At 36.3% G+C, this 26,789-nt stretch overlaps 1 protein-coding gene across 12 annotated transcripts in view; it reads left to right on the top strand.

Moving 5' to 3' along the window:
- Hr78 (Hormone-receptor-like in 78) overlaps window positions 1-26,789 on the top strand; it is a 240,782-nt gene that overhangs the window by 146,282 nt on the left and 67,711 nt on the right. For 9 of the 12 annotated variants that reach the window (XM_081762701.1, XM_081762697.1, XM_081762698.1 and 6 more), the window contains 3 exons: window positions 4,736-4,878; window positions 17,597-17,803; window positions 23,974-24,198. In XM_081762701.1, coding sequence (XP_081618827.1) covers window positions 4,736-4,878; window positions 17,597-17,803; window positions 23,974-24,198 — 575 coding nt within the window. The remainder of the gene's footprint in view (window positions 1-4,735; window positions 4,879-17,596; window positions 17,804-23,973; window positions 24,199-26,789) is intronic. The other 3 variants (XM_081762702.1, XM_081762704.1, XM_081762705.1) reach the window with 3 other exon arrangements.

The raw sequence follows: 26,789 nt of genomic DNA, 5'->3' as shown, positions 1-26,789 counted from the left end.
TTTGCATCCAAAAGTAGGTCTAGTTTAGAAATATTTTGCGGCAAATAACGTTGTAGTGTCGTTATTGATAAGCCATGCTCGGTTCAGTTACACGAGAAATGCTCACCAACTTGAACTAGTTGGCTATTATTAGGTAGCATTCTTTATAAATCACATAAGGATACCAACTAGATTATACAAAGTAAATTGCATTATATTTCGTTGGAGTTTAACATCCCTTTCAACACCAAGGTTATAATGAGACATGGACCTACTGCTTCACATGGAATCCGAACCACGTGGGATTACACCGGGAATCGAATCCGGATCTCCTGGGTCAAAGACGCGTACGTTAACGATATAGTTCCAGACAATGCAAAGTTAACCCTGCTTTTCTTTAGAATGAATATACCAGGGTCAACTTTACATCGCCTTAAACTTTAAACTAGTGGTTCCCAAGGGTCAGCCTTCTGAAGGGGACTTGGAGAACAAGCGAGGGATCACAAGCTGACTACAGAAATAAACTATAAAATTGTCAAAAAAACTTAACGTATGTTACGTGTTTGATATTTTGTCTTTCTTATAGTCCCATTCGAGACTTTGAAGTAATTAAACACTTAATAAATATAAACATGAAAACAAGGCGAGTAGTTTGAGGTTTGGAGTTCCGTTCAGCAGCAAAGCTATATGAAGTACAACTTAACGTAAAATCCTAACTACATAAATTCTCGCCAAAAATCAAACTCAGGTATCTCGCGCCGAAGACGTCTATGCTAATCATATAGCTACTAGGGAACTAAAGATGAAAATATGGTTATGATTGCATTATTGTTATTATTATTATTATTATTATTATTATTATTATTATTATTATTATTATTATTATTATTATTGAAGACTTGAGATTTCAATGCTGAATCTGAAATCAGACAAAAAAGCACATGTGGCCAATGAGTGGGAGGGAGGTTATCGAGAAGTATACAGGATTTAAGAAGGAGGCGCCAGGTAAACGGTTGGGAACCACTGCTTTAAACATGATCACTTACTCTTTACAACCTCGCACTTGTGCTTCCTTCTTCACCCTGCCCTTGTGCGAATTTGATGAAAAACTAGCTTGTACAGACCAGTCAGCAGAGATTGAACTGTATTTTACGCGCTTGATGATATAATTGCATCAAGCAACCATTATCAATAAAGACACGACAATAACATCTGTTACAAAACATCTCTCCACGTCCAATGCACGTACGAACTGCAGGAGTTCAATTTTTAAATTATCTCTATACGAAACTCGTAATGTTTAAATGGCCTATTCCATCAGCGGATTTTCATTCTGTTACGAATACTTTCAAAAAGGATTTGCTTCATAATCCACTGGGAAGTGTAGGGGCCCTAAGAAAACAGACACCTAAATAGCACATGGAGTGAAGTTAAGAGCAAGGATAACAGATGTGAAAACACTAGCCTTAAAATACCGCAGACAATCGTATGTTGTATTTACTTCATATTTTGAAATCACATTCAAAAACCTGTCAAATTTCAGAAAAGATGTAGTAATTTAGATTTGATTTTCAAATTGAATTTAGCGTTCCTTTCAGCAGGAGCCTCATGAGCTTCTGCCGGGAGTTGAACACGGGCCTCCTGCGTCAAAGGTGTGTACGCTATCCACCTACCCATTATGAAGCTATATGTAGTAATTTAGAAACGAAAGAGAATTTCTTAGGAACTAGTTTCTCTATACACTGAACCATGTAAGTATAGTGTTGCAAACTTATAAACAACAACACTAGACGTCTTCGGCGTGGGAGACCTGAGTGTTTTCAGGCGAGAACTTACGTAGTTAGGATTATACGTTAAGCTGTAGCTTCAAGTTTCATATAGCTTTGCTGTTGAATGGGACTCCAAACCTCAACCACTCGACTTGTTTTCATCTGTTTATATTTATTAAGTGTTTAATTACTTCAAAGTCTCGAATGGGAGTATAAGAAAGACAAAATATCAAACACGTAACATACGTTAAGTTTTTTTGACAATTTTATAGTTTATTTCTGTAGTCAGCTTGTGATCCCTCGCTTGTTCTCCAAGTCCCCTTCAGAAGGCTGACCCTTGGGAACCACTAGTTTAAAGTTTAAGGCGATGTAAAGTTGACCCTGGTATATTCATTCTAAAGAAAAGCAGGGTTAACTTTGCATTGTCTGGAACTATATCGTTAACGTACGCGTCTTTGACCCAGGAGATCCGGATTCGATTCCCGGTGTAATCCCACGTGGTTCGGATTCCATGTGAAGCAGTAGGTCCATGTCTCATTATAACCTTGGTGTTGAAAGGGATGCTAAACTCCAACGAAATACAATGCAATTTACTTTGTACACTCCAGTTGGTATCCTTATGTGGTTCATAAAGAATGCTACCTAATAATGGCCATCTAGTTCAGTATGGAAGGCATTTCTCGTGCAATTGAACTGAGCATGGCTTATCAATAACGACACTACAACGTTATTTGCCGCAAAATACTTCTAAACCAGACCTACTTTTGGATGCAAATAAAGACGAACTGAAGCGTGTAATGTAAAGTTACTCTTAGAAACATTTTTGTACATAGCAAAAGTAACAAGGCCAAGAAGTTTTCAATTTTACTTCATCAATTGAGTGGAACCCAAGTTCTGTACATAAATTTGAAATCAAAAGGTGTTACACAACAAAGTGCACGATTTCTGCAAAAACCTGTGTATTCATTGTGAGGACCATTAGCTAATATTGTCTCTGTAATCTAATAAAAATGTTAAAATTGTAGTCAATAACAACATTCATATGAAGTGCGTTTTATAACACTTTTATTTGGACGAAGACTTATTTAAGGATAATTTATTTGTACCGCGTAAGAAGTGAACATAAATCAAGAATTATAATGCAATGTATTTTACAAGTAATAATATTGATAACCTCCTCTCTCTGTTTTTAAACACACGCACACATTAAACAGAGAAACGAAAGCAACACGCATAGTAGCAGGTTGAACTTGAATCTTTGTGACGTCATCCGTACGTGGCCAATAAGAGTGCTACTTCAGCCATGTATTGGATGAACCTCTTGGGATCGGCGAAAATACGTACAGTTCTTGAACCGGCCTTTCATTTATCAACCTCAGGTACAACGATATTATTATTTTTGCGATTTATGTGTTATCTAGGAGGACAACGAAAAAAATACTTAAACCAAAAGTTGCGTATTTTCGGTCGCAGTATCCGAATCTGCATTAATGGAGAGGATTTCTATTTGGAATTTTGGGAAGATGAAGATAACTTCATTTTATGTTAGTTGAATAGATATTTTAAAATGATTGGACACGTACTTAAATTGCAAGTTTATTTCTCGATGTATTTAGGCTATCACTAGCGTTGGGTGACGTACAAGCGTATGATGATATTCAATAATTTTTGCTACAGCTTCAGCTACTAGAATAACGCAAATGTGCTTCAACTAAAAGTTCTTTACTTTCGATCGCAGAATCAGAATCTCCAATAAAAATAGGGGGTTTCCATTTAAAACTTTCAAGTTGGCTTCCGGGAATCTATGATGTAACCCCTACGGGCACTTGTTGTTTACATAACTTTATAGGCCCCTGACATTCTTAGGTAACTAGATTTGTTACATTTTTTGTTATTTTGGAAATATTTGAGGTCGCAAAATTAGGAGACGTACGTACGATGATATTCTTTTTCTGCGGTTACAGCGCCATCTATTAGAATAACGAAAATGTGCTTCAGGTAAAAGTTGCTTAGTTTTGATCGTAGTATTATTATTTTTGCAATAAAAATAGGTTTCCATTTGAAATTTTTGAGTTGGCCCCTGGGGCCCTATGATGGTATTCCTGGGGGCACTTACTGTTTACTGAATTTTATAGGCTCTTGACATGTGTACATTCTTACGTAACTAGATTTGTTACATTTTTTTGTTATTTCGGAGATACTTGAGGTCGCAAAGTTAGGGGACGTACGTATGATGATATTCGTTCTTTTTGCGATTACAGCGTCATCTATTAGAGCAACGAAAATGTGCTTCAAGTAAAAGTTGCATAGTTTTGATCGTAGAATCAGCATCTGCAATAAAAACAGGGGTTTCCATTTGAAATTTTCGAAAAAAAATGAAAATGAAATATTTGAGTTTTACGTCCCACGATTATGCCGGTTAGGCTAAAGGAGATGATGATGAGTGATGAATGAAATGGTAGAATGGAGAAGTGGGAGGAAACGGGAGAACCAAGAGAAAACCCGCGCACATGGTGTTTGTCCACCACAAAGTTCACTTGGCGGGGGCTGGGATCGAACCTGGGACCCCAAGCGCCAGAGGTGAACGCTCTACCACTGAGCCACCGCGGCCCCCTTGAAATTTTGGAGTTGGCCCGTGGGGCCCTATGATGGGATCCTTGGGGGCACTTGCTGTTTACAAAATTTAATAAGCCTCTGGCATGAGTACATTCTTGCTTAACCAGATTTTTTAAATTTTTTGTTATTTCGGAAATATTTGAGGTCGCAAAGTTAGGTGAGACACCCTGTATATATATATAGATAGATATAAATCACGAAATCTCAGAATAGGCATATGTGCTAATTGCGTGAAACTTCTAGTAAAGAACATTTTAGAAATTTGATAGGTGGTGGTCTTGTATTTATGCAAAGTTTACCTAAACAATTATTGCATTAAATGTTTCTCAGTATTACAAACTAAACATGTAATTGTGCCCTTTTATTTGCAGACAGTTGGCTGACTGGAGTCGATGCTTGATGGAGCTGCAACAGCCACTGGAAATGGAACCAGGTAATAACTTGGTTCCTGACAAGTCCCGATCATTGGGGTTGACTGTGGAATTATGTGTTGTTTGTGGTGATAGAGCATCAGGTAAATAATGACTTTTAAATGTGAATAAAATAGTCTTTTCGTTGTTCGTGTTTTAAGACCTTATCAATTTGTCCCAGGAGGAAATCACATCTCTTTGGGAGGTGGTAGGGGAGGTCGTTCTAAGCAAAAACGTCACTATGGCCATGTGTCTTATTAACGGTTTACGAGCTACAGTTTGTTAACCATTTTTGATCTTACGTTGGATGGAAGTGTTTATTGCTTATCCTATAGTTAATCTATAAAGGTCATACATTACACATTTAAATGGAGATGGAATGAGCCTTCCAACGGTATGCAGGATGTTGCATTATTGTAAATGAATGGAAGACAATAGAGCAAAAAATAAATAAATAAAACCTTGTTCAGTCGTTCAGCAGTTCTTGGTTGGGTCCCCAAATACCGAGAGGGATTTTTGCTTACAGGGTGCAAAGCTACTTCATTCTGTATTGTACAAAGTAGGAACAGAGAGAGAATTATTTCTAATTAACAATATGTGGTGGACAAACACCGTGTGCGTGGGTTTTCTCGGGGTTCTCCCGTTTCCTCCCACTTTCTTCATTCCACCATTTCATTCATCACTCATCATCACCGTCTCCTTTAGTCTAACCGGTGTAAGCGTGGGACGTAAAACTCACAGATTTCATTTCATTTTTTTCTAATTAACAATAATGTAGTTTAATGAAGAGGAAAGGGTGAATAATCTTAAAGTAATGAATAGTAATGAGCATGTAAGGAATATCATCTACAAGGCTAGAGAAAGTTGCCTTTAGAAAAAGTTTCACAACAAATGTTCAAAAATTTCGTCTTCCACCTCAATACATTTCTCTGTTCTCTAAGCAATATACTGTGTTGCATATTGGAGTGAATTGTACGGTCTGTAATCAGGTTAGCAGAAAAGAAGTCTTTGTAGTTCTTCCCGGGCGTTAACCTTACTCTAGTACATTTCCTCATCAACCCCATAAACAAATGTTGGGGAGTGAGGTCGGGTGCTCTAGGAGGCCATGTAATGGTACCTCCCCCTCAATCCAACGTTTTGGAAAACTGTCATGGAATATAGTTGCTCACAAAATCTGAAATAATTTATAGGAGCCCCATCGTGTTGGATTAGAAGTGATTATAGCCAAGGGAATGTCGTCGAAATGTTTTTTTTTAACATCCCACAGGTATGCTTTCTAGTCCAAAGAAGATGAATCATTATTGAAAGCAAATGGTTGTGAAATTAAGTTTTTGTGCTCTCCTACAGGGAGCAGGGGCGCGCCACTAGACCAGCGGGGAGGAAGAAATGTCGAGTTGATCGAAAAGTGTGTTTTGCAGGAACTGGAGATGAGCATTATCGTTCATTCATGCTTCCAGAACTATGGGACCGAGGAGCACACCATCTACCATACCACATCAAACGTTGATTGCAAATCCTTGTTGAAAATGGTTTGCCAATATAGCCTATGGATTTTACACTGACGAAACATGTCTATTACGGGTGTTGTAGATGTCATTCCTGATAAATGTGACGTTGGCAGTGAATAATATAAATGGTAGGACGTCACAATGTGCACATATCCATTGTCAAAATTATTTGCACTATCTCCAGGCTACAGGTGCTGCACAAGCTGATCATGAAATGGATATAATTTTTGCATGTGCGTAATGTTCGCCAAACCTTTTCACGGAACACCAAGATGAGACGATAGACGTCGTGTTGTTGCCGTGGGACTATGTTGCACGACTTCCAGAATGTGTTCCTGTTTTTCTAAACTTTGCTGGCTATCATGTTCAGGAGAAATATGAGCACTTGCAATTATGCTTGTTTCACGGAGCGAATTGTAAGTATATATAATCACTTCTTTGTCAGGAACACGCCGGTTGAAAAGCGGACAATGATATTCTACAACAGCATTCCTATCACAAAATTCGTAACAATATACCATATTCGCGTAATCTGCACTAAAAATGTATGGTATGTTCTCAAGACAAACGATCAGTAAGGATAACTCACGCATCGGGCTACTTATCCTGGACTACCTAACAAGACAACTGTTTCATTGTTCTGATGCATTGCTGTCAAATGTCCCATTACATTGGTAGTAGACAACCAATGAAAGTACTGCTGCAATATTTATACTCTCCCTCACATAGGCAACAATATTGTTCTACAGAAAGGAGTATTTTGAGACGGTCACAGTGTTTCTAAGCAAAATCTGTTACGTCAGAAACAAGGAATTTTTGTTAGTATCTTTTGAATTCCCCATTGCCTTCCTTTCAATGCCACATGTTGCACATACTGTTAGAAAGTCCATTTCATCACCATTAAAATGCGCTATGTCTCACCTCTGTGGAGTAACTACAAACTGAGCAATAAATACTTCTGTTCAACATAAGGTCAGAATGATAATTAACTAATGTCCGGATTTGTATGTAATTACATATTTTTTCCTTCATATGTAGGTTCGTCAAATCCTTAAATGTTTGTGATTCACGCCTGTAGGGTGCTTCAACTCAAGTTTCATATTACATATTTTGACCAATATTACATATTTCTATGGTTTCTGCATATATTTTTTTTTACACAAAACACTTAAAATTTTGCGTTTACTGAAATTTTAATTAAAAAAAAAGAAAGAAAAAAACTACAACTGTGCAAGGCTTGCATCTAAATTCAATTTTGTCATGTCTATCTTTTCGTTTCTTTACCGAAAGAGAAATATATATATATATCTTTTTTTATTTGTCAAACCATGTTTCGCAGAATTTTCACCGATAACAAAAGAAATATAAGAAGAAACAAGTAAAAATCCTCCCACCGGGGTACATTAGCAGCGCCCTTTATTCTCAACTCTAGAGGAAGACAGATCACGTGCCTGACAGGCGACTGGCCAGGAAATTCCTAAAATGAAGCCTATTTGATTGTTATCGGAGGTCGGACGGGAAAAAAGATGAAAGCAAATCCTGCAATTCAAGTTAAAACTGTATGCTAGTGTGCTTCTAGGAATTTACTACAAGAGTTCGTTCCAAGAAGCTGGCGACAATGGCAATATCATAGCAGGTAACCTAAGCTTTTAAAGAACTTCGCTTGTTCAACTGAATGACAACAGGACAGTACTCTAGTATTAGGGCAGAAATAGGTAGTTCATATATTTGGATTTCTGTGAACGAAACAACAGGCGTTTTGGGACGTTATGTAGAAAAATTTAGTGATTGGAAAGTTAAGTGAAGATGCTCCATCTAAATCCTATCTTATTGCGAGTAAATTGCTGGAACGCATGAATCATTCCACGATTGCTCGCTTTGTAAACGATGGTCTTAAAGTGTTGTGGCCCGGAGGAGTTCAGGAAGAAAATGTCCTTGTTCTCTATACAGACAGTGCAGCGTACATGTTAAAAGCGGCTAGAGCACTTACAGTTTTTTACCCTCACATAATTCATTTCACCTGTATGGCCCATGATCTCCAGCGTGTTGCTGAAGAGGTGAGAGACAACTTTTGCGAAGTAAATCAACTAGTTTCTTCCACGAAAAAAATGTTTGTTAAGGCGCCACAACGTGTTCAAGTTTACAGATATGAACTGCCAGACGTGCCACTTCCTCCGGAGCCTGTGCTAACGCGATGGGGCACTTGGATACAGGCAGTACATTTCTACAATGAACATTTTCAAAAAATTAAGCCTGTTGTTCATTCATTTCCATTGGAGTCTGCTGTGTCAGTTGGCATTGCTCACAAACTGTTTAATGACTCAAAAGTAGCGTGTGATATCGCATACATTGACAGCAATTTTGGTTGGCTACCTAAAAACATTAAAAAGCTAGAGACTGTTGGGCGGCCTCTTCCGGAATCCACTTAAATCATATAGGATGCAAAGAGACTGCTGCAAGGTGTGTGTGGAGATGTAGGAGAAAAAGTTCGAAAGAAACTAAATGCAGTGCTGGAGAGAAACCCGGGTTACGACAGCCTATGGGCAGTGTGTGAGATTCTCAGTGGTGAAACAAGAACTCTTCCCCTGAAGATATTTCCCCCAACTACATCCTCCTGTTGAAATACGCTCTTGTTACCTCATGTGATGTGAAGAGATCATTCTCTGCATACAAGAATATTTTATCCGATTGCCGACAAAATGTTACTTCTGATCATTTGGAAATGTACCTTGTAACCCGTTGTGCAACAACACACAGTTGAACTGCAGGCACATCTTTTGTAAGTACTTTATTTCAAATTAAAAATGTTCATTAGTGGAAATATTCTTCAATCTTAGCTCAGCTGGTATTGTTTAAAAGATATAGGACTGCTTTTCCCTGTATGAAATACACATATATAAAACAATGCATTTCGTCTTAAGTTGCTTTTAGTATTTAAATTTGTATATTGCGTTTAATTCGTTTACAGATTGGGCCGTGGTGACGGATGCGCATTTAGTGTAAAAGGTTCTAGATTTGAAACGGGATCACACCACACCACATGAGATTTCTGACGTACAAATGCCGTATGCATTGCTTTTCTCGGGGCTTTCCTGTTTCTCTCTAACCGATTCACATCTTCCTTCATTCGCGTCTGATTTTTATTATCCTGCAATCGGTCACGTCAGTGACTTATGGATGTCTCAGCTGTTCAAGCATTTCACTTCATTAGGGGACTTGCATTAAGCAGGATAAAGTGTAGTAGTTTTCTTTTTTATTTTCATAATTCGTTTAAATATTTCATACTCATACGCGTGTTAATATTACGTTTTCATAAATGTGTAACATATGTAATATTACATATTCTTACATAATATTACATACAGGGTGTCCGAAAATTATCTATACAACTTTACGACGTTATATTGAAAAAGGTTAATGTGATATTTACATGAGGTTTTTTGCATTCAATACAGAAAGTCTTGAAGTTATTGTTACCTGTTCAGTACACCTCTATATGGGCACCATGTGTGATACGAACCACATCCAGACGAAAATCAATTTCAGCCCATGTGCGCTGCAGCAAATCATCAGTTAGGCGTGCAGCTTCAGCCGTTTATGAAGAACATCATGAACCGTAGCCCTGGGCATATTCAATTCTCTCGCCGCTTTGCGAACAGATTTTGTTGGACTACGCACAAAGGCCTGTTTCACTCTTTCCACATCTTCCTGACTGGTACTTGGTCTTCCAGCTCCTTTCTGGTGCAGAACACTTCCCGTTTCCATGAATTGTTTATACCAAGCTTTAATTGTAGCTCTGGTTGGAGGATCACGTGCATACTTGGTCCTTACATTCTGCTACACCTGAGTCTCCAACTTCGTTTCTATGTACCAGGCAACACACTGTGCTTTTTCTTGTGGTGTCCACATCTTCATTTATTGTTTGCTAGCCTGTAAAAGACACAAGAAGAACCTGTAAGACTTTCTGCATTGAATGCACAAAACCGCCTGTAAAAGAAAAAACTTTAAGACTTTCTGCATTGAATGCAACAAACCGCATGTAAATATCACCTTAACTTCTTTAAATATAACGTCGTAAAGTTGTATAGATAATTCTCGGACACCCTGTATTTCTTACATTTTAAAGTGATTTTTGTTACATACTTATGTACATATTTAGGGGGTTGATATTACATAAAAATCAGACTCTATTAATAACCTGTAGCTTGCAAACCATTGAGAATAGAATATATGGTCGTAGTTTTTTGTGCTTAGAATGACGTCCCCTATCACCTCCCAAAGGGGCGCGATTTCTTCATGGAACATCCTATTACAGTATTTTGCTGTCTCATGTGTTAGATCAAAAGATGTGATTGATAAAGAAAAATGCAAAGCTCAAAGAAATTTTTGCAGCGATCAAGGGTACAAATAGTTTTCACTCAGGGGCATATTATAGAAAATAATGTAACGTAAAACGGGGTCACTTTGAGACTGCGGGAGTAACCTTGGGACACACACATTTTTACATGTTAAACAGATAGAATTTCATGCTATCTAACGGAATTTCATGCTGCCAGTAACGAAACTAAGGCGAGAGGCAACCGGGACTTGTGTCCCGGGCGCCGGTTTGGGAGGACACAAAACTGGGCAAATATTTATTTTCACTATAACGCAAGGAAAGGAGTTTTAGCAAACTGAAAATGATAAAAATTAACCTCTGAAACTCCTAACAGGAATTCTGAAATTAACCTCTAACAGGACAACAAGGACTTATCAATCTTAGGATCATATCCATACAGCATAAGTTAGCTTCAAAGTTGTCTTTTGAGGACATTAAAAAAAAAAAAAAAAAAAAAAAAAAAAAAAAAAAAAAAAAAAAACTTTGCAGCCAAAAGAGCACGCAAACAAATTTTAGTTCCAGATTTTTGTGTTTTCATTTAACTTATATTGATTTAAGAGATTTGCAAAATGTCCGAGTATAATACTCAAGACAACAACTTGACTGTTTGTCATAATTACATATTTCTATTCTAAAGCAACAGACTGTTGATTCAGTGTACACATGTGAACATCTCGATAGTTCGCATTACATTGTGATTTGCAGTTATTATGATAAGACTGTAAGAATATGTCAACCATGCTACTCTGAGGTTATTTGGCAATCAAATACTAATTAGTTTGGTGTTTTACTTTGTACTAAAAATTAAATTATGTACTACAATTTTGAAATCAAGCTTTACTACTTGAAGAAAAACTGGAATAGGAGAATTATTGTTTTATGTCAATATCTGATGTAGTCGGGGAGCATTTTGATTTCGTTGGTCAAGGGGAGGGTGGCTAAGGCGAGTTCTTGCCCCGAGCGACAACTAGCCTAGTTGCGTTGCTACATGCTGCCATTAGAAAGGAAGCTCTGCTGTCGCGTAATGGCAATTTCCGAAACCACTGGAAATCACCTTGAGTGAAGCATAACATAAAAGCCTATGCCTCAATGAGTAGTGGTTACCTCGCGCATTCCTCTGTCGATAACGGACCTTCCATTTCAAATCAACACAAGGCTTCAACTTACAGTGAGATTTTATATTCTGACCGCTATCACCAGTGTGTGCAACAAGCAGAACACTCAAGTTGATTTGTGAAAAGGTTTCGAAATTAGACCCATAAACTTCTCAATTTACGAAAAATTTCGTAAAAGACAGTTGCTTGATTTCCATTTGGGACTGACATAAAGAACCTAAATAATTTACATAATTAGACATAATTTTGTTACTTCAGAAGTAAACTTTAAAACTGCACAGCAATAACTTTATTTTCGATTAAATATTCGTCGTTAACTCCTGCGGAGAAACATAGGAGACAATGCTAACCATATATATCCAACGAAAGTTAGTAGATGATGTACTTGCTTCGGCGCAACGGTAGAAGACATTGATTAAGGTACCATTTTAAAGCTTATAAAGAGAGATTCCAGATACATACAACACTATAGATTTTTTTTTTTTCGAAAAAATCAAATTTTGAATTTTTCAAAAAGACACATTTTGATGATTAAAAATTGCATGATATGAATGTATCCCCATGGTTTGGTTTTGAGATGGGAATGGGATCTGTTCCAAATATGGAATTGGAAATTGCTTTTAATTTAGTTTCTTCATTTAAAAAAAAAAAAAAAAAATGTAAGAAAATATATTAGAATCAAATTAATGATAAATCACAATATCAAAAATGAACGTTGACTAGGTTTTGTCCATATTTGGAAGTCTGTCTTCTCTGGCTACCACATACAACTTAGTTTGGAGTGAACTTGAGTATGTCTTACAGTAGTGACTACATCATTGTTAGACAAGGTGTATAGTCGGCTTGTTGGGGGTCACAGATTTCACCTAATGTAGTACATCCACTCCACGAATTGAGAGAACATCTGGCTTCCCAGGATATGCAAAAGAGCTAGCTGGATAGAGAACCGTCACTTCCAATTCATCGTGCTCTTCATCTTTCCCCTAAGCATATGCCAGCTACTAACTATTGTTACAATTTGCAGTTTTGTATCCATTTATTTCCGCCACTGCTAGCTTGTCGAATTTGGTGAGTGTCTGTTCCAGTGAATTCTGGCAGTATGAAGATACTTTGTTTGAGAGTGCCTAAAGTTAGAGGAATAAACGCGTGGAATTTGTGTCCCATGATTTTTTTGTGCTTTGTTGAAGCAAACTTTTAGGCATGCTGCTGACTCGGTGAACTCTTTTGACTGACATATGTAAAATTCACTCTAGTAAAATTGCTGCTGTACAGTCAAAAGCTGCTGGTGTAAAAGTGGTTGGAAAAAAAATTTGCAAACTAGTTAGTGGCACTAGAGTTCTGCTATTTAAAATTCTAAAGAATAGACTGTTTTACGTTTAAATTACCTTGTTTTAAGCCGGTTGGTTTATTTTCCACAGCAGTTTGAAGTAGTTGTTTTGTGTGAGAAATAGAAATTTTTCGAGCACTTTCGTCCAATGATTTTTTTATTTATTTATTTATTTATTTTAATAATTTCAAATATAGTTCAACACCGAAACCATGCATCGAGCGATATCATTTGGCTTTTGGAGATGAAGCACTATCCAATAGGACTGTGTACAATTAGTTTTCCAAATTCCAGCGTGGTTGCACATTTCTCAGTGATGAGTTTCGTAAAGGTCGTCCATCCACGTCTGTTGCCAGTAATGTTGATGCCGTGCGTGAAATGATTGAGAGAGATAAGCACATGACATACTGTAAGATTCAGTTATCCTTGCACATTGACATGAAAGCAATACATGCAATTTTGCCTGGTCACCTAAACGTACGGTAATTTTTAAACTGTTAGATCTTACACAATTTGACCAAGGCTCGAAAAGAGGCTTGTGTTAGTTGGTGTAAAGAAATGTTCAAAAAATTCAACCGAGATTAGTCAAATTGGGTGTACCACATCACTACAGGGGAAGAAACTTAGATATATTCACACGAACCCGGTTTATTCGAGGAGTGCTGTCAAGAAAATAATTGCTTGTTTCTTGCTTTATACCGAACATGTGGCAACCATACATTTAGAAGACGGATTATAAGTGGTATACAATAGTTTGTTTGCCAGAGATCTTCAGTGAATTGTGTAAAACAGACCGAAATGGTTGCATTATTCTTCACCATCGCAACGCCAGTTTCCACTCAGCACACCAAAGTGTTGATTTTTTCCAGTAAAAATGTCGAATTAATGGCTCGTTGTTCATAATCACATGAGTGAATAACTCCTAATGATTTCTGTGTTCCCACACATAAAAAAAAACAACAATCACTGAACAAAGCAACGTTTATTTTAAAATAATAACTGTGTGACAGTTTCGCCAACTAACTGAACATATTGACTTCATCAGACACTCTAAAAACAAGTGTGTTACATCTAAATATAATAGGATTCCGGAAAATGAATCTAAACGCTGATTGGCTGATCAAAACGGAGTCAGCCAATCATAATAAAAGTTGACAAAAGTGAAACTAAACACAACAAATCCCTTTCCATTTCTGGTTCGTTAGAAAACTTTCCAATAACTTTCCCCGCTGTTCGTCAATTTTAAGTCCTGCATTCCAATTCATAACACAGCCCTGCTCCTTTTCAATAAATCTGGCCTCCTTCCACTTTCTTATCAATGTCCTTTGTTCTCGTGCTAATATTTCAATTCACCACTAACTCCAATCCAATTCATTAAGTAACATCTCGCATCAATTAATATTATGTCCCGTGTTCCTCACGTGTTCAAAAATGGCATTTCTTTCTCTTTCCAATCTCACATCATCTTTGTGTTGTTTTAACTGCTTTTTTTTCCTCCAGTTTCATCAATATAACAACTACTACAATCACTGCATCTTACCTTGTAAACCATTCCTCTTTTTTTTTTCCATCAGCTCCTCTCGTATTTTCTTTTTCCCTTTTTTCTTCTTTCTCATGCGTAACACATCCGGTAGTCTCTTACTCCCTTTCCTGTACGTAACAACGTTCCCTATTTTTTTTTCCGTGCCTTCCCCTATACTTTATATTTCCTATCATGTCTTCTTCTCTTCCTCTGTCTTCTTTCTTCTTTCCCTTCTGCTTACTATTCTGGTCCTTCCTTCGTATCCTTTCCATTCTTAGCTTTCCTTTATCATATCCGTTGGTCTCCACTTGCTTATGAAATTTCTCTATATCTTCTGCCTTCTTTCTGTCACTACTAATCCACATTATCATCTCTTCCATATTTTCTGTGGAGTTTTTCTTCGTTGATCGATCAACATCGCTCCTTTTATGACAAGTCCCCTGATGCACACTTTTTCTGAAACCATTCTGTTATCAACTCTTCTCCCTTACTGCTTATTTTCATGCCTAGAAACACAATGCCCCCTTTTTCTTCTGCTTCCAATTCGAGTGCCCCTTCTCCTAATCCTCTATTTCTTTCACAAATTTGTTAAGTTGTCTAAGTGATAAAACTGAGGCCGGTGCTTGATTACCGAGGGAATCTGTGTGAAACTTTGAAGAAGAAGGTCAAGAGGATAGCTGAAGTATTAAGGAGGGAGCAGGAGAGTTAACAGTGTTAAAAATTCTAAGGAGTTTATGGACAGACTGAATAACACGCGATGTATAAAAGGTAGGTCGTTGTTTAACATTGATGTGAAAACATGTTCCCGAGCTTGAAGAGGGAGTAGATATTGAACGCAGTGATGGAGGAAATGGGAGGTAAAAAAATATGTTTGGGGTGCAAGAAAACTAAAGAAGCCTTGAAGACCATATGGAGGAACCACCCATTAACACTTCTAAGGGGTGGGAAGGAAGTGACATGCAAAAACAATCAAAAACAACCGATATGAATGTAAAATCCATAGTTTTCCGGGTTGCTGCACACTTCAGATACCGTTAAAGTACAAATTCAGTCTCCATCGGTGTGGAGGGTGAGAAATTGAATGACTGGGATTACTTTCTAATTCATTGGGGTTCATCGTGTTTTCTAGGTTGCTTAGCTGTTGAGTGCCAAACCCGATGATATTTAAGCCCAAGCTTAGGCAAGAGCGGCCACGTTAGCTGGCTTGGAAAATTTACAGGAGCAACGCCTCGGCGTTGTCTGTCGTTAATTATCTTGATACTTAATGATAAAGGCAAAGTCGAATGCATTGCTTATACATCTGTATATACAGTGCGTTCCACGAATAAAACTAAAACTAGAATATGTTTCTATCCGCCTTGATTTCTTCAGGAGACGGGCCTTGGTGTTCTGCGTGGAACGTACTTCGACCGTACTTTACGGATGGCTGCCATGTTGGTCAGGAATACGCTAGCGACATGCGGTTTCCAGAACTGGTCTTTACACGTGGTTACCTTTCAAACGAAGTACCACACCATGGGGTTGCTATTTAAAATTTTGGAGTTACCCCCCGTAACCCCCTTGGGCCCCTCTCATGGGGGATTTTCCTTATCAGCATAATGTTGTCTTTTATGTCCCTTGAAGGTTACAAACTGTTTCATGTTTCTATTTGCCTTGGTTTCTTCAGAAGAAGGGCTTTAGTGTTATTCGTGGAACACACTGTACATATTATGTAATATGTTCCATTATAACTCTTAAACCCATGAATTGCTTCAACTAAACTTGGTACGGTCCAGAACAAAAACCTTCAACATGAGATTGTATGTTTATTGTGACACGACAAAGTCTTTTGCTCCAAAATAAGTGCGCAGGGGAGGACGCCGAGGTTTCTATTGCGTGATTCGTGCCACTTAAACATTGTGTTGATTCCCTGGGTTGTTAGATGTAGTTTCACAATAAACTTACATACTCATGTTGCAGGTTTTTTGCTGCGGAGTGTACACGTATAATTTACAAGGTGAGTAAAATTGCTGTGGAGTAAGACATTGCTAGCTCTATTAGGAGTGTGAGTAGGTAAAGGTGACGTAAAAATAGTCAAAAACCTACAGATATTAATGTCGAATAAATAGTTTGCATGGTCATTAATATGAATGCTGACATTCCCGATGCCGTTAAGTCCAAGTTCAGCCTCCATCAGTATGGTAGATGAGAAGGAGTGAAGAATAAAATATCCAAAATGACCGAGAATTGTGTCGGATTCATAGTTTTCGGAGTAGGGAAAACGGCTGACCCGTTTTAAGTAACTTTTGAAACAGTATCTGCTTCAGGGTGTCTTTTATCGTGTCACTTCGATGAAACTTTGTATTCTATAGGGGTAGGGTGTTTAAAAATTTATGCCAAAAGTAGACTATCTTATGGATTATCATAATTAGTTTAATTGAAATTCGTATCCTAAGGTGGAAGAGGATTCAAATATTTAGCGTACATCTGTTCTCCCCGTGCAGGTATTCCACTCGTAGTTACATAAATTGTAATAGTGTAAGCGTATGAGTTTCTATGAAGTAGTGACTGTGTAGTACTGATCTTTGTTGCTGCCTGTGAAAGCGTTGACTTGTTCTGTCTGTTTCAAAATTGATTTTAACTAATTATTAAATGCTTTATGACTTTTAAACTTTGTGACACCCTGTGGAACTGCTTGACACATCAGTTGGAAACTACTGGTGTAGTCTATAATTATACCTAATACTAAGTTCCCGTCCACGTGTATATAGTAATTTTAATTACTATTATTTCGTAAATGTTGTGAAGTATAATTATTGTTGCATTGAGAAACAGTGATTTACCAGTGTCGTTATTAAGTATGAAGTACAGTTATTAAGAATAATGGATTTGAAACTTCATTTTCAATAGTATGAGTGAAGTTTCGTTTTCCCACTCTTTTACATTGATTTAACACTCAGTATATTTTAATGAAGAAATTTATTATTTCTCAGGACGACATTATGGTGCCATTAGTTGCGAGGGATGCAAGGGATTTTTCAAGAGGTCTATTCGCAAACAGCTAGGCTACCAGTGTCGTGGTAACAAGAATTGTGAAGTAACTAAGCACCACAGAAACAGGTGCCAGTACTGCCGCCTCCAGAAGTGCCTGGTCATGGGCATGCGAAGTGATTGTAAGGATCTCAAAAATTTATTGGGTGGTTTGTGTTTATATTTTGTTTTTGTCTCTGTCTGATGTAGTGTAGATTTTCTGTTCTGCTACTTTCCTTTACGTTGTAAGTTTTCTTTTTTATTTTGTTCCTATTAAATATAATGCATGCCATCTTTAACTAGCAGAGATTCATTTGAAAGGAATGCAAAGAAATAGATACTTAATAAATGTATTAAGTTTAAGAAACAAATACCTCAATTACGTACTGAATTTACAGTGAAATATTTCTCTTTCAATAGCATTTCTGTTCATGTAAAAATGAAGTAATTTAGCATTTGGTAAAACTACATGAAAACTAGAGTAACTGAAATTTGTTCCCTTTTGTCCATCTTTTCTAAATTAGGACAGTTGCTGTGCGGGAGAAAATTTGAAGAATAATCTCATCGGATCGAATGGAATGTTGTTCCTAACAAGAAAATCATATCAGATATTTTAATTGTTTATCAAGGTTCTCTAGAAAAACAGTATGAAAGAAATAAGAAGAAAATACTTCAATGATGTGAAATAAATCAGGAAGTTATATCATGTTTTTGTACAGTTACAGTCAAATAATATTTTTACGTTTCTTTTGGAGTAACCTCTGAATGAATGACTAATTACGGTACACTGTTGAACTTCTCAAGTCACAAAAATTGCTAAAAAAAAAAAAAAAAGAGATTTTTTTAAAGAATGATCGGTTCGTTACTGGGCATTTTAGTATAATTTTCGTAAAAAATAGTATCAGAATTTACTTCCGTTATTTGATTATTCTGATTTCGAGAAAACACATTGTTAATGTTTTAAGAGTAAGAAGTATTGTGGAATATTTTCAACAGAATTGTAGACATGCTAATCATTGTATTTCTCAAACTTGCGTTGTTGATCATTTTTTCTGCTTCTTCTACTACTACTACTACTACTACTACTACTACTAAATAATAATAATAATAATAATAATAATAATAAATAGCCACAAACACTATGGTACTTCCATACTTTCTGAGTTCAAACCGCAGAACATGAAAACTTTTTTGCAAAGGAATGTTCAGAACGGTACACCAGTAACTGAAAACGTGCCGAAGCGATGCTCTGGCAGCAAGAAAAGTACTAGGGCATCGCCTAGGCGCTCCCCGGCTCGACTTCATTCCTAGTCATCAGTGTATTCTTGAACGGTTAACATTATTGCAGTATCTTATTTTTAATTTCTCAAGGGCGTAACTTAAAACTTTTTCTTTAGAAGAAAAGCGGCGGAAGGGCTTAACTGATTGAGGCACACTTTTTTCCGCGAAAAGTACGATATGGTCAACCTTTAACACTATCTTCAGAAACACTAAGGTCAAAGCTTCCTCAGTACAAACTTTCACAACACTGTGTTGGAAATGAAATTAATAGTTAGGTATAACGTTATACGAAAAATTTCAAATCGCTTTCCTGTAAAATTAAAAAAATCTGTTACGTCTGTACGTGCCTTTACCGGCGAATTGTTCGTGTGAATTGTACTAGGAATACCTATTAGGCAACAAGTAATGTTGAGCTACTTCGACACTACGGGGTTAGCGTACGCGCCTTTGACGCGGGAGACCCGGATTCAATTTCTGGTGAGAGCTCGTGTGGTTCAAATCCTACGTTAAGCTGTAGGTCCACATCTCGTATAGCCTGGGTTCCAAATCAACCGACAGGTAATGCTTAGTGTCAATCTTTCTGTCTACACTATTGGAACAAATTGCTTGAGGAAAATCTCAAGAAGCAATATATAAAGTACTTATCAGAAAACAGTGACAATATTATTACACACACACAAACCCAAGAAAAAGGTACAGTATGAGGTGAAGGTATAAAAGTAGGAGGGAAAAAAGTATCTGAAGCGTCGAGTAATGTTGAAAAGTAGGATCAGCTGATCGTGTTGCCAGACTGACAAGGGAACATCTTATATTGATAGTAGCATTGCCCAATCCAACAATGTGCAATCGATAGAGGAGTGAAGAAAAGTGATAAATCCAAAGTTTTACGGGCCGACACCCAAAAATACAGGAGATACAGAGGAAAGAAGAATCTAGAATTATGTGAAGATAGCAATGGAAAAGATACACTGACACAGAAAGAACTTCAAAATGATTAAAGTAATCAAAATGGTATTTACACAACAGTATAGTAAGGAAACATTGTACCCACAGACAGGGTTGGCAAAAACCGTGGTTTTTATTGAAAAAAAACAACAAAAAAACAGGTTCTTTGGTTTAAACCCTTTTTTTTTTTTTTTGTTTAAACCAGGTTTTTTTGGTTTAAATAATTTGCTCTATGTATTTATATCACATATGGACAGAAATAAGTTTGTTTCGCCTTGGTGTCCAAAGCGAAATCCAAACCGCTTCTCGGCTTAAATCTGAGAGAAATTTTCCTCTATTTGAACTCGAAACCAGGATTAACTGGCGATACGTCTGCCAACTCACTCACGAAGGACTTCTGATAAAAATACATTGTACTGATCTTTACATACTTGTTAATATAATTGTCAAGGACCAGTTCACAAGGACAAAAAAATAAACAGTTGCACAAGTGAAACCATTATACAGAATTACATATGGACAATTTCAAAATACTGCAGAGTACAGAAGAACTAATTTAGTCCAAGTTAGTTTACTACAACTTTTATTAGTCCAAGTTAAAGAAATGCAACGACTTAATTTGCATATCAGTAAGAAAAGTGATTAAAGATAGGAATTATTTAAATCCACTTTGTTTCTGACCCATTTATACATAAATAGATACCAAAGATACTTCTGATTTCAATAAATGCCTCGGGTGGGGTTTTGTATGACCCTCTTCCCCCACAAAAAGTACGGCACTTCGACGTATTTTACCAACAGTAAACATTATTAAAACGAAACAATATTTAGAATTTTTCTTTGATTGTAATTGCATGACAATAATAACAAACTATAAGAAAATCACAAAAGAAATTCATAAAGTTATAAAAAGAACAAAAGTTGCTTTTGTAGCATAACCTTTGAATACTGAATGGGGAATTTAGGTCTGAATATAATACGAATAATATATGGGAGTGAAACGTGATAACTCACAAATGTGTGTTCATCAAGATTTTACGAACACATACTTTTACGAACATTTTTCGTTTTTTGGTTTAAACCAGTTTTTTTTTAAAAAAAACAGCTGGTTTAAACCACCTTGGTTTAAACCAGCCAACCCTACCCACAGACTTGCTCAATAACATCATATGTAATGCAGTGTTGCCAACTGAGCACAAAATGAAGTTTTGTTAAATGGCACGGAACACAAATTATAGCATTTAGAAAATCTAATTATGATTAGAACTATACCTGTGAAGTCATGATGTACGTGTTGCCAACATTTGAAGATAGGCCTATATGAATTTCGGATGTAGAACATACATTACCAACACAATGCGGAACCCTTTATCAACAGCAACACTGAAAAAATGATTACCAATAATGTGTGAGGTGATACAATATTACGTGCATCAGAAACGTGAGCCTGCTAATCAATTCTCAATCCAAGAGCATGCATCATTTCAGTTTTGTGTGTTGTGTGTGATACTATTCTGATTTTCCACTTGGGCAAACTTGCTTCGACACTACTTCGTCCCTTATTTTCGTGCTTCAATGATTATATTATTGTTTGTGGTTTCATATTTTGGTTTCAACTAGTTAGAATCGAGTACTGTATGTTCTCTTCTACATCCGATATTCATATAGGCCTATCTTCAAACGTTGGCAACACTATATATCACGACTTTACAGGTATGGTTCTACCCCTAATTAGATTTTCTAGATGTTATTATTTGTGTTCATGTCATTTAACAAAACTTCATTTTGTGCTCAGTTGGCAACACTGCATTACATATGATGTAATTGAGCATGTCTGTGGGTACAATGTTTGTTTACTATACTGTTGTGTAAATATCATTTTGATTTCTTTAATCATTTTGAAGTGCTTTCTTTGTCAGTGTATCTTTTGCACTGCTATCTTCACATGATTCTAGATCAGCGTTTCCCAACCTTTTTCAACTTGCGGCACACTACGGGTGTAACTAGAATTCTCGCGGCACACTCATAGATATTATTTGTAAATACCGTGGTATTTTTTTTCTGATTACTGATCTCCTTCTCACAGGAAAGAAAGCTCGAACACTGGTTTTCCCCCGTGGTTAATCATTATGCTTCTTTTCATTCTAATTTAAAAATAGAAAACAATTCAATGAAATATTGGACTCAGGTTTGCAAAACTACGTTTTTTTTTTTGGAAAAATGTATCCAACCTTTCACTAAGAAGATAGATAACTAAATAACGAACAGATAAACAAATCTCTTGAGCTTTAAGACACAAATGTAGGTAATTTGTATGCATGTTTACTTTGTCGAAAGGCTTGAATGATATTTTAAAATTTCAAGTTACGAAATAGTCTGCAACAATAAAGGAGCAACAATAGTCACAACAATGATAACTACTTTTTTCAACATTAAAATTGTATACAAGAGTAACACGGTATGAAACTTAAAATTGTAGATTCACAGTAGAGGTTCATATTAATGTGAAATACAAATATACATTTTCCCTTATGTCTTGCAATTTGATTTTTATAGAATTAATAATTTTCTTACGATTTCCCCGCGGCACACCAGCGGCCCATTCACGGCACACCAGTGTGCCGCGGCACACCGGTTGGGAAACGCTGTTCTAGATTCTTCTTTACTCTGCATCTCCTCTGTTTCTGCGTATTGGCCCGTAAACTTTGGATTTCTCACTTTTTTTCACTTCTCTATCGATTGCACATTGTTTGATTTGTCAACACTATCAATATAAGATGTTCTCTTGTGAGTATAGTGGAGAAAGGTAAAAAAAAAGTAATGGAATGGGACATCTGTCTTCGTACCTAGGGAGATGATGCGCATGGTTCTGGGCTTGATTTCTGATGTAACTACTTCTCTCAGATACAAACGTTAGTAGTGATTTGGATTCCACCTTAACAGGAGGTTTCTCCCCTTAGTGCTGAAAAGGACATTGAACTGCAATCAAGTTCAGTGATTATATAACAGAGTGGTTAGAGAATTATTATTATAACACTTAGTTTTACGTATGTTTATTGAACCAAAATTGTTGTTTTTCCATTGTTCATTTTACCCTTTTTATCGTGTCCTTGTAAGTACAGATATTTACTCGAAACATATTGACTAAAAGTGTTTTATATGTGATTGATAGCAAGAGAGGTAAGAGTAATCTTACTATCTTTTTATCTGTGACTGTCTATCCTGGACGCAAATATAAAAATAATACTTCGTTCTAACACTGCTGGTAAAACTGCATTTGAAAATTGAATTTTTTTGATATAGTTTTATTTTGTAATGATTTTCAAAGGAAATATCCAGTTTTAATTTAGTTTTATTTGCTGTTCTTAATTTAAAAGAAAATGTAGTCACAATGGGAAATATTGTATCTAGATAAATCATCTCAGATGTTATTGTTCAAAGAAATGTTATAAAAGGAAATTACTTTTGACTGTGACTGTGCAAAGAGTAATATTTCTTCATTATTATAATTCAAAGATTCCTGTGTTGCATACAGTAAATTTTCTTAATATCATTTTCGTACTTCTAAAATATATCTAAAATGATTTAGGAATTAACAAATAGCTAAAAATTTAGTTTCGTTTCCCTTTTTTGAAACTTCCTTATGTATATGAGGATATTAGTACTAAATTTATTTGCAGACATATCGTGTAATTTGATATTCATTTCCATTTATTTATTTATTTTATTGTATTTTATATATTTATTTTTGATGCTCGAGTCTCTCGTAAAGATGTGATTATTATCAAAAGCAAAATTGTATATATGTTCAGAAATAATCAAATTCATATATTTTATTCTGAATACTCCCGCTACAGGTAATTAATGAAGTGAAAGTATTTTTCATAGAGGTATAATCTAGAACTGGTACGATACTCATCTCATATTTTCCAGATGGAGTAATGACAACTTACGAATTTTGACTCCGTAAAGTATTTAATTGATTTTAATTTTTATTTTCATTCATTGCAAACTTAAAAATTGCTTCGAAATCTAGAAATTTGTATTTTGAAAACCTTGTAACCTTGTAAAACTAATAAGTAAGGTATGAAACAGACAAGAGAAACATTTCAAGCTCCCCATGTTCTAGCCGTCCAGCATGAGCGGAAACCTATCACCGAGAAGAGAGAGTATTCTTTGTCAACCAACAACAGTGGTTCCATTCTGTCCTCAAACCCTAACAACAAGATTTTCATCCGTAAGGATTTAGGAATGGAATCCTTAGCAGCAGGGCTGCCAACGGCATTTAGTCTATCAGACTTAGGGCTTATAGGTCATCCGGCCTTGAGCAAAAGTACAGGTGAGTGAATTTTACTTTCTAGGCAATAATGAATGTAAGTTGTGGATTAAAACTTCTCGGCTAGAATAAAGATTAATGAAATATATCAGATTCCAAAAAATCTAAAAATATAATAATCCTTGAAGTGAAAATGACAGCTGTGTTCTCACAAAAGGTGACTTCTATTACGGGATGAGGCTGTAACCAACCAGGTATCGGGTCGCTGTTCGGGCTGCCATTTATTTGTAATCGACTATTAATAGTCTGTCCTGCGTGGTCCCCCGTGGTCCTGCCAATGAGTATTCTCCTGGAGACCTGGACTTACGTGGGTAGGACGTTGAAGGACCTCTCCAAGAAGGGATTACAAATTGTTTCCAAATCGCTCGTCGGTCTCAATGATAAGATGAGCATTAGGCGCCGAGAGGTTCGGATGTCTCGTTTCGAAAACCTCACGGACGATCAGACGGTCATCCAGACCATAACGAACACAAATATCATTCACACACACAACGAAAACACACTGGATTAAATAACACTATACTTATTTATTAGAATACTATTTAAAAAAATAACGAAGAAAAATGATCACAACACTGAACACAGAATATATATAATAATTTCCACTATCAAAATCGCACTTTACATTTCACTATATTGTAGCCCTTTTTATCACTGTGATTTTTATATAGGAGATTATGACTGAGATTTCACTATAAATGCTTTTCTCACACCATCGACGCACTTGAGGGATTAGCACTGGGGAAAGGGTCGCCGGGGTAATCCCACGTAGTAACCTGGTTGCTACTCCAAACAGTCCTGAAGAGTCGACGTGAGTCTTCAGCGAAATAATTTCCGAAGTGGAATGCCGATGTTGGAGGGCGCGTTTAAAACTTATTTGGCGCACAAGGTTTATGAACCTGGGACTTACTGATTGGGGCTAGCCGTAAGTAAACGTCCTTCACCGGCTAATAGCTTGCAATGGTTGACTGAAGAGTGTTGGCAGTTCATTCTAAAAACCACTCAGTTAAATCACCTGTATGCACATGCAAACAGAATACGGAAAAGCATTTATGTTAATTTTAGTCCACTGTCCACGATGCACGAGACATTGCGATAACTCGGGCGTGTGAAAGTACAGATAAGGAACTGCAAAAGCAATAAGGTCGGTGCCATTCCGGTGCACAAACATCTGGTCAGCTAGTAATTGAGACTTCTTTGTCTAGTTGCGTGGGAAGGAAGCAATTCCCACCGAAGAAAGAACTTATTTGCGTCGCAGAATAAAGTATAAATCGAAAAAATAATCACTGTCTTTACGAAATATACAGAGCGTCCACGAAAAATACTTCTATAATCTGGTGGCGGTTATAAGGCATATTGCTACATTTTCGTATAGCATTTACTAAAGTCCTTACTTTCTTTTAATTTAGTACCGTAAGTAAAGTATTTCTGTCAGAGTTACAAAAAGATGATTCAAGTTTTATTGAAATAGCGAAAACGAGTAATAACTCAACAGTACAGCGACACACACAGTGATGGCATGTCAATAGCTGTCCTCCATTTACGTTTGCTATTAAAGTGGTGAACGAAATTTCTATCTCAAAGTGCATACAGTGAGAGTGAGATTAATCTCTGCTAGAACACAAGTCCACAGACTAGCTCCATAGAGTGTATGATTTTGACTGGTATAATGAAGCATATATATATAAACCATTTGCATTTCTAGTTACTTGATACTTGTGCGATATATTTAGTTAAGGGTCACATTTGTACTGTCAAACATTGTTGTAGTTTGTTAAAGAATTTAAGAAAATTGATTTTTATTAAAATGTAAATTCCTTGAAATTATACTGTAAGTTATTTCAGAGATAAATAAATTTTCTTTCTACTATGTACAGTCATGTCTATAAATGTGTTGCAGGAATATAATTTGATAACGAACTCGCTCTTCTTACAACGTTAGTATGTGTATAATCGGCAAAGACATATGTGGCAAATTTTGTGTCAAAAGAGCAGTAAATAAGAACAATAAAATGAAAATAAAACTTTCTTGTCCATTTAGCAACATTTTGTTTTTCTCATTCTAATTTTCGTATTTATAATTCTTTTCCTATGAAATTTACCACAAATATACATTTCCCGATTATACATATAGTGTCAGTATTAAAAGTACCTTGCAAAATCATTTCAAATTACATTCTTACAAGAAGACAGTTATAGATATGCGACAATCATTTTGGACATGAATATACCAAAACTGCTTATTTTCTTTACCAGTTTGCATGTAATTTATGTATGGTAACCCGAGAAGAATTTCTTATATACTTTTAAATTTCGGGATGTTCCTAGTTTCTGCAACAAGTTTCTCCAGTTTTAAAAACAGAACTATTCTACAGGCATTTTGACAAGATTATAATTCGAAAATTTAGTCTTGAAATTTAAATAACTGTGTGTGAATAGCATTTATCTTTGAAATCGCCGAAATGTAACATATTCTGATTTTTATTTGTAATTTTAATGCAAGGTTGAAAAAAAGTTCTGCTTTGGGGATGCTAATACTGGAGCAGATATAGCTCAAACATTTATAATTTTCATTGAAGAAGAGAGAATCACTA

Source organism: Thermobia domestica, chromosome 6 (genome assembly GCF_964235325.1).
Source record: "Thermobia domestica chromosome 6, izTheDome1.hap1.1, whole genome shotgun sequence".
Taxonomy (NCBI): Eukaryota; Metazoa; Arthropoda; class Insecta; order Zygentoma; family Lepismatidae; genus Thermobia; species Thermobia domestica.
The sequence above is the reverse complement of the archived record's forward strand: the minus strand, read 5'-3'. Positions and strand labels throughout refer to the sequence as shown.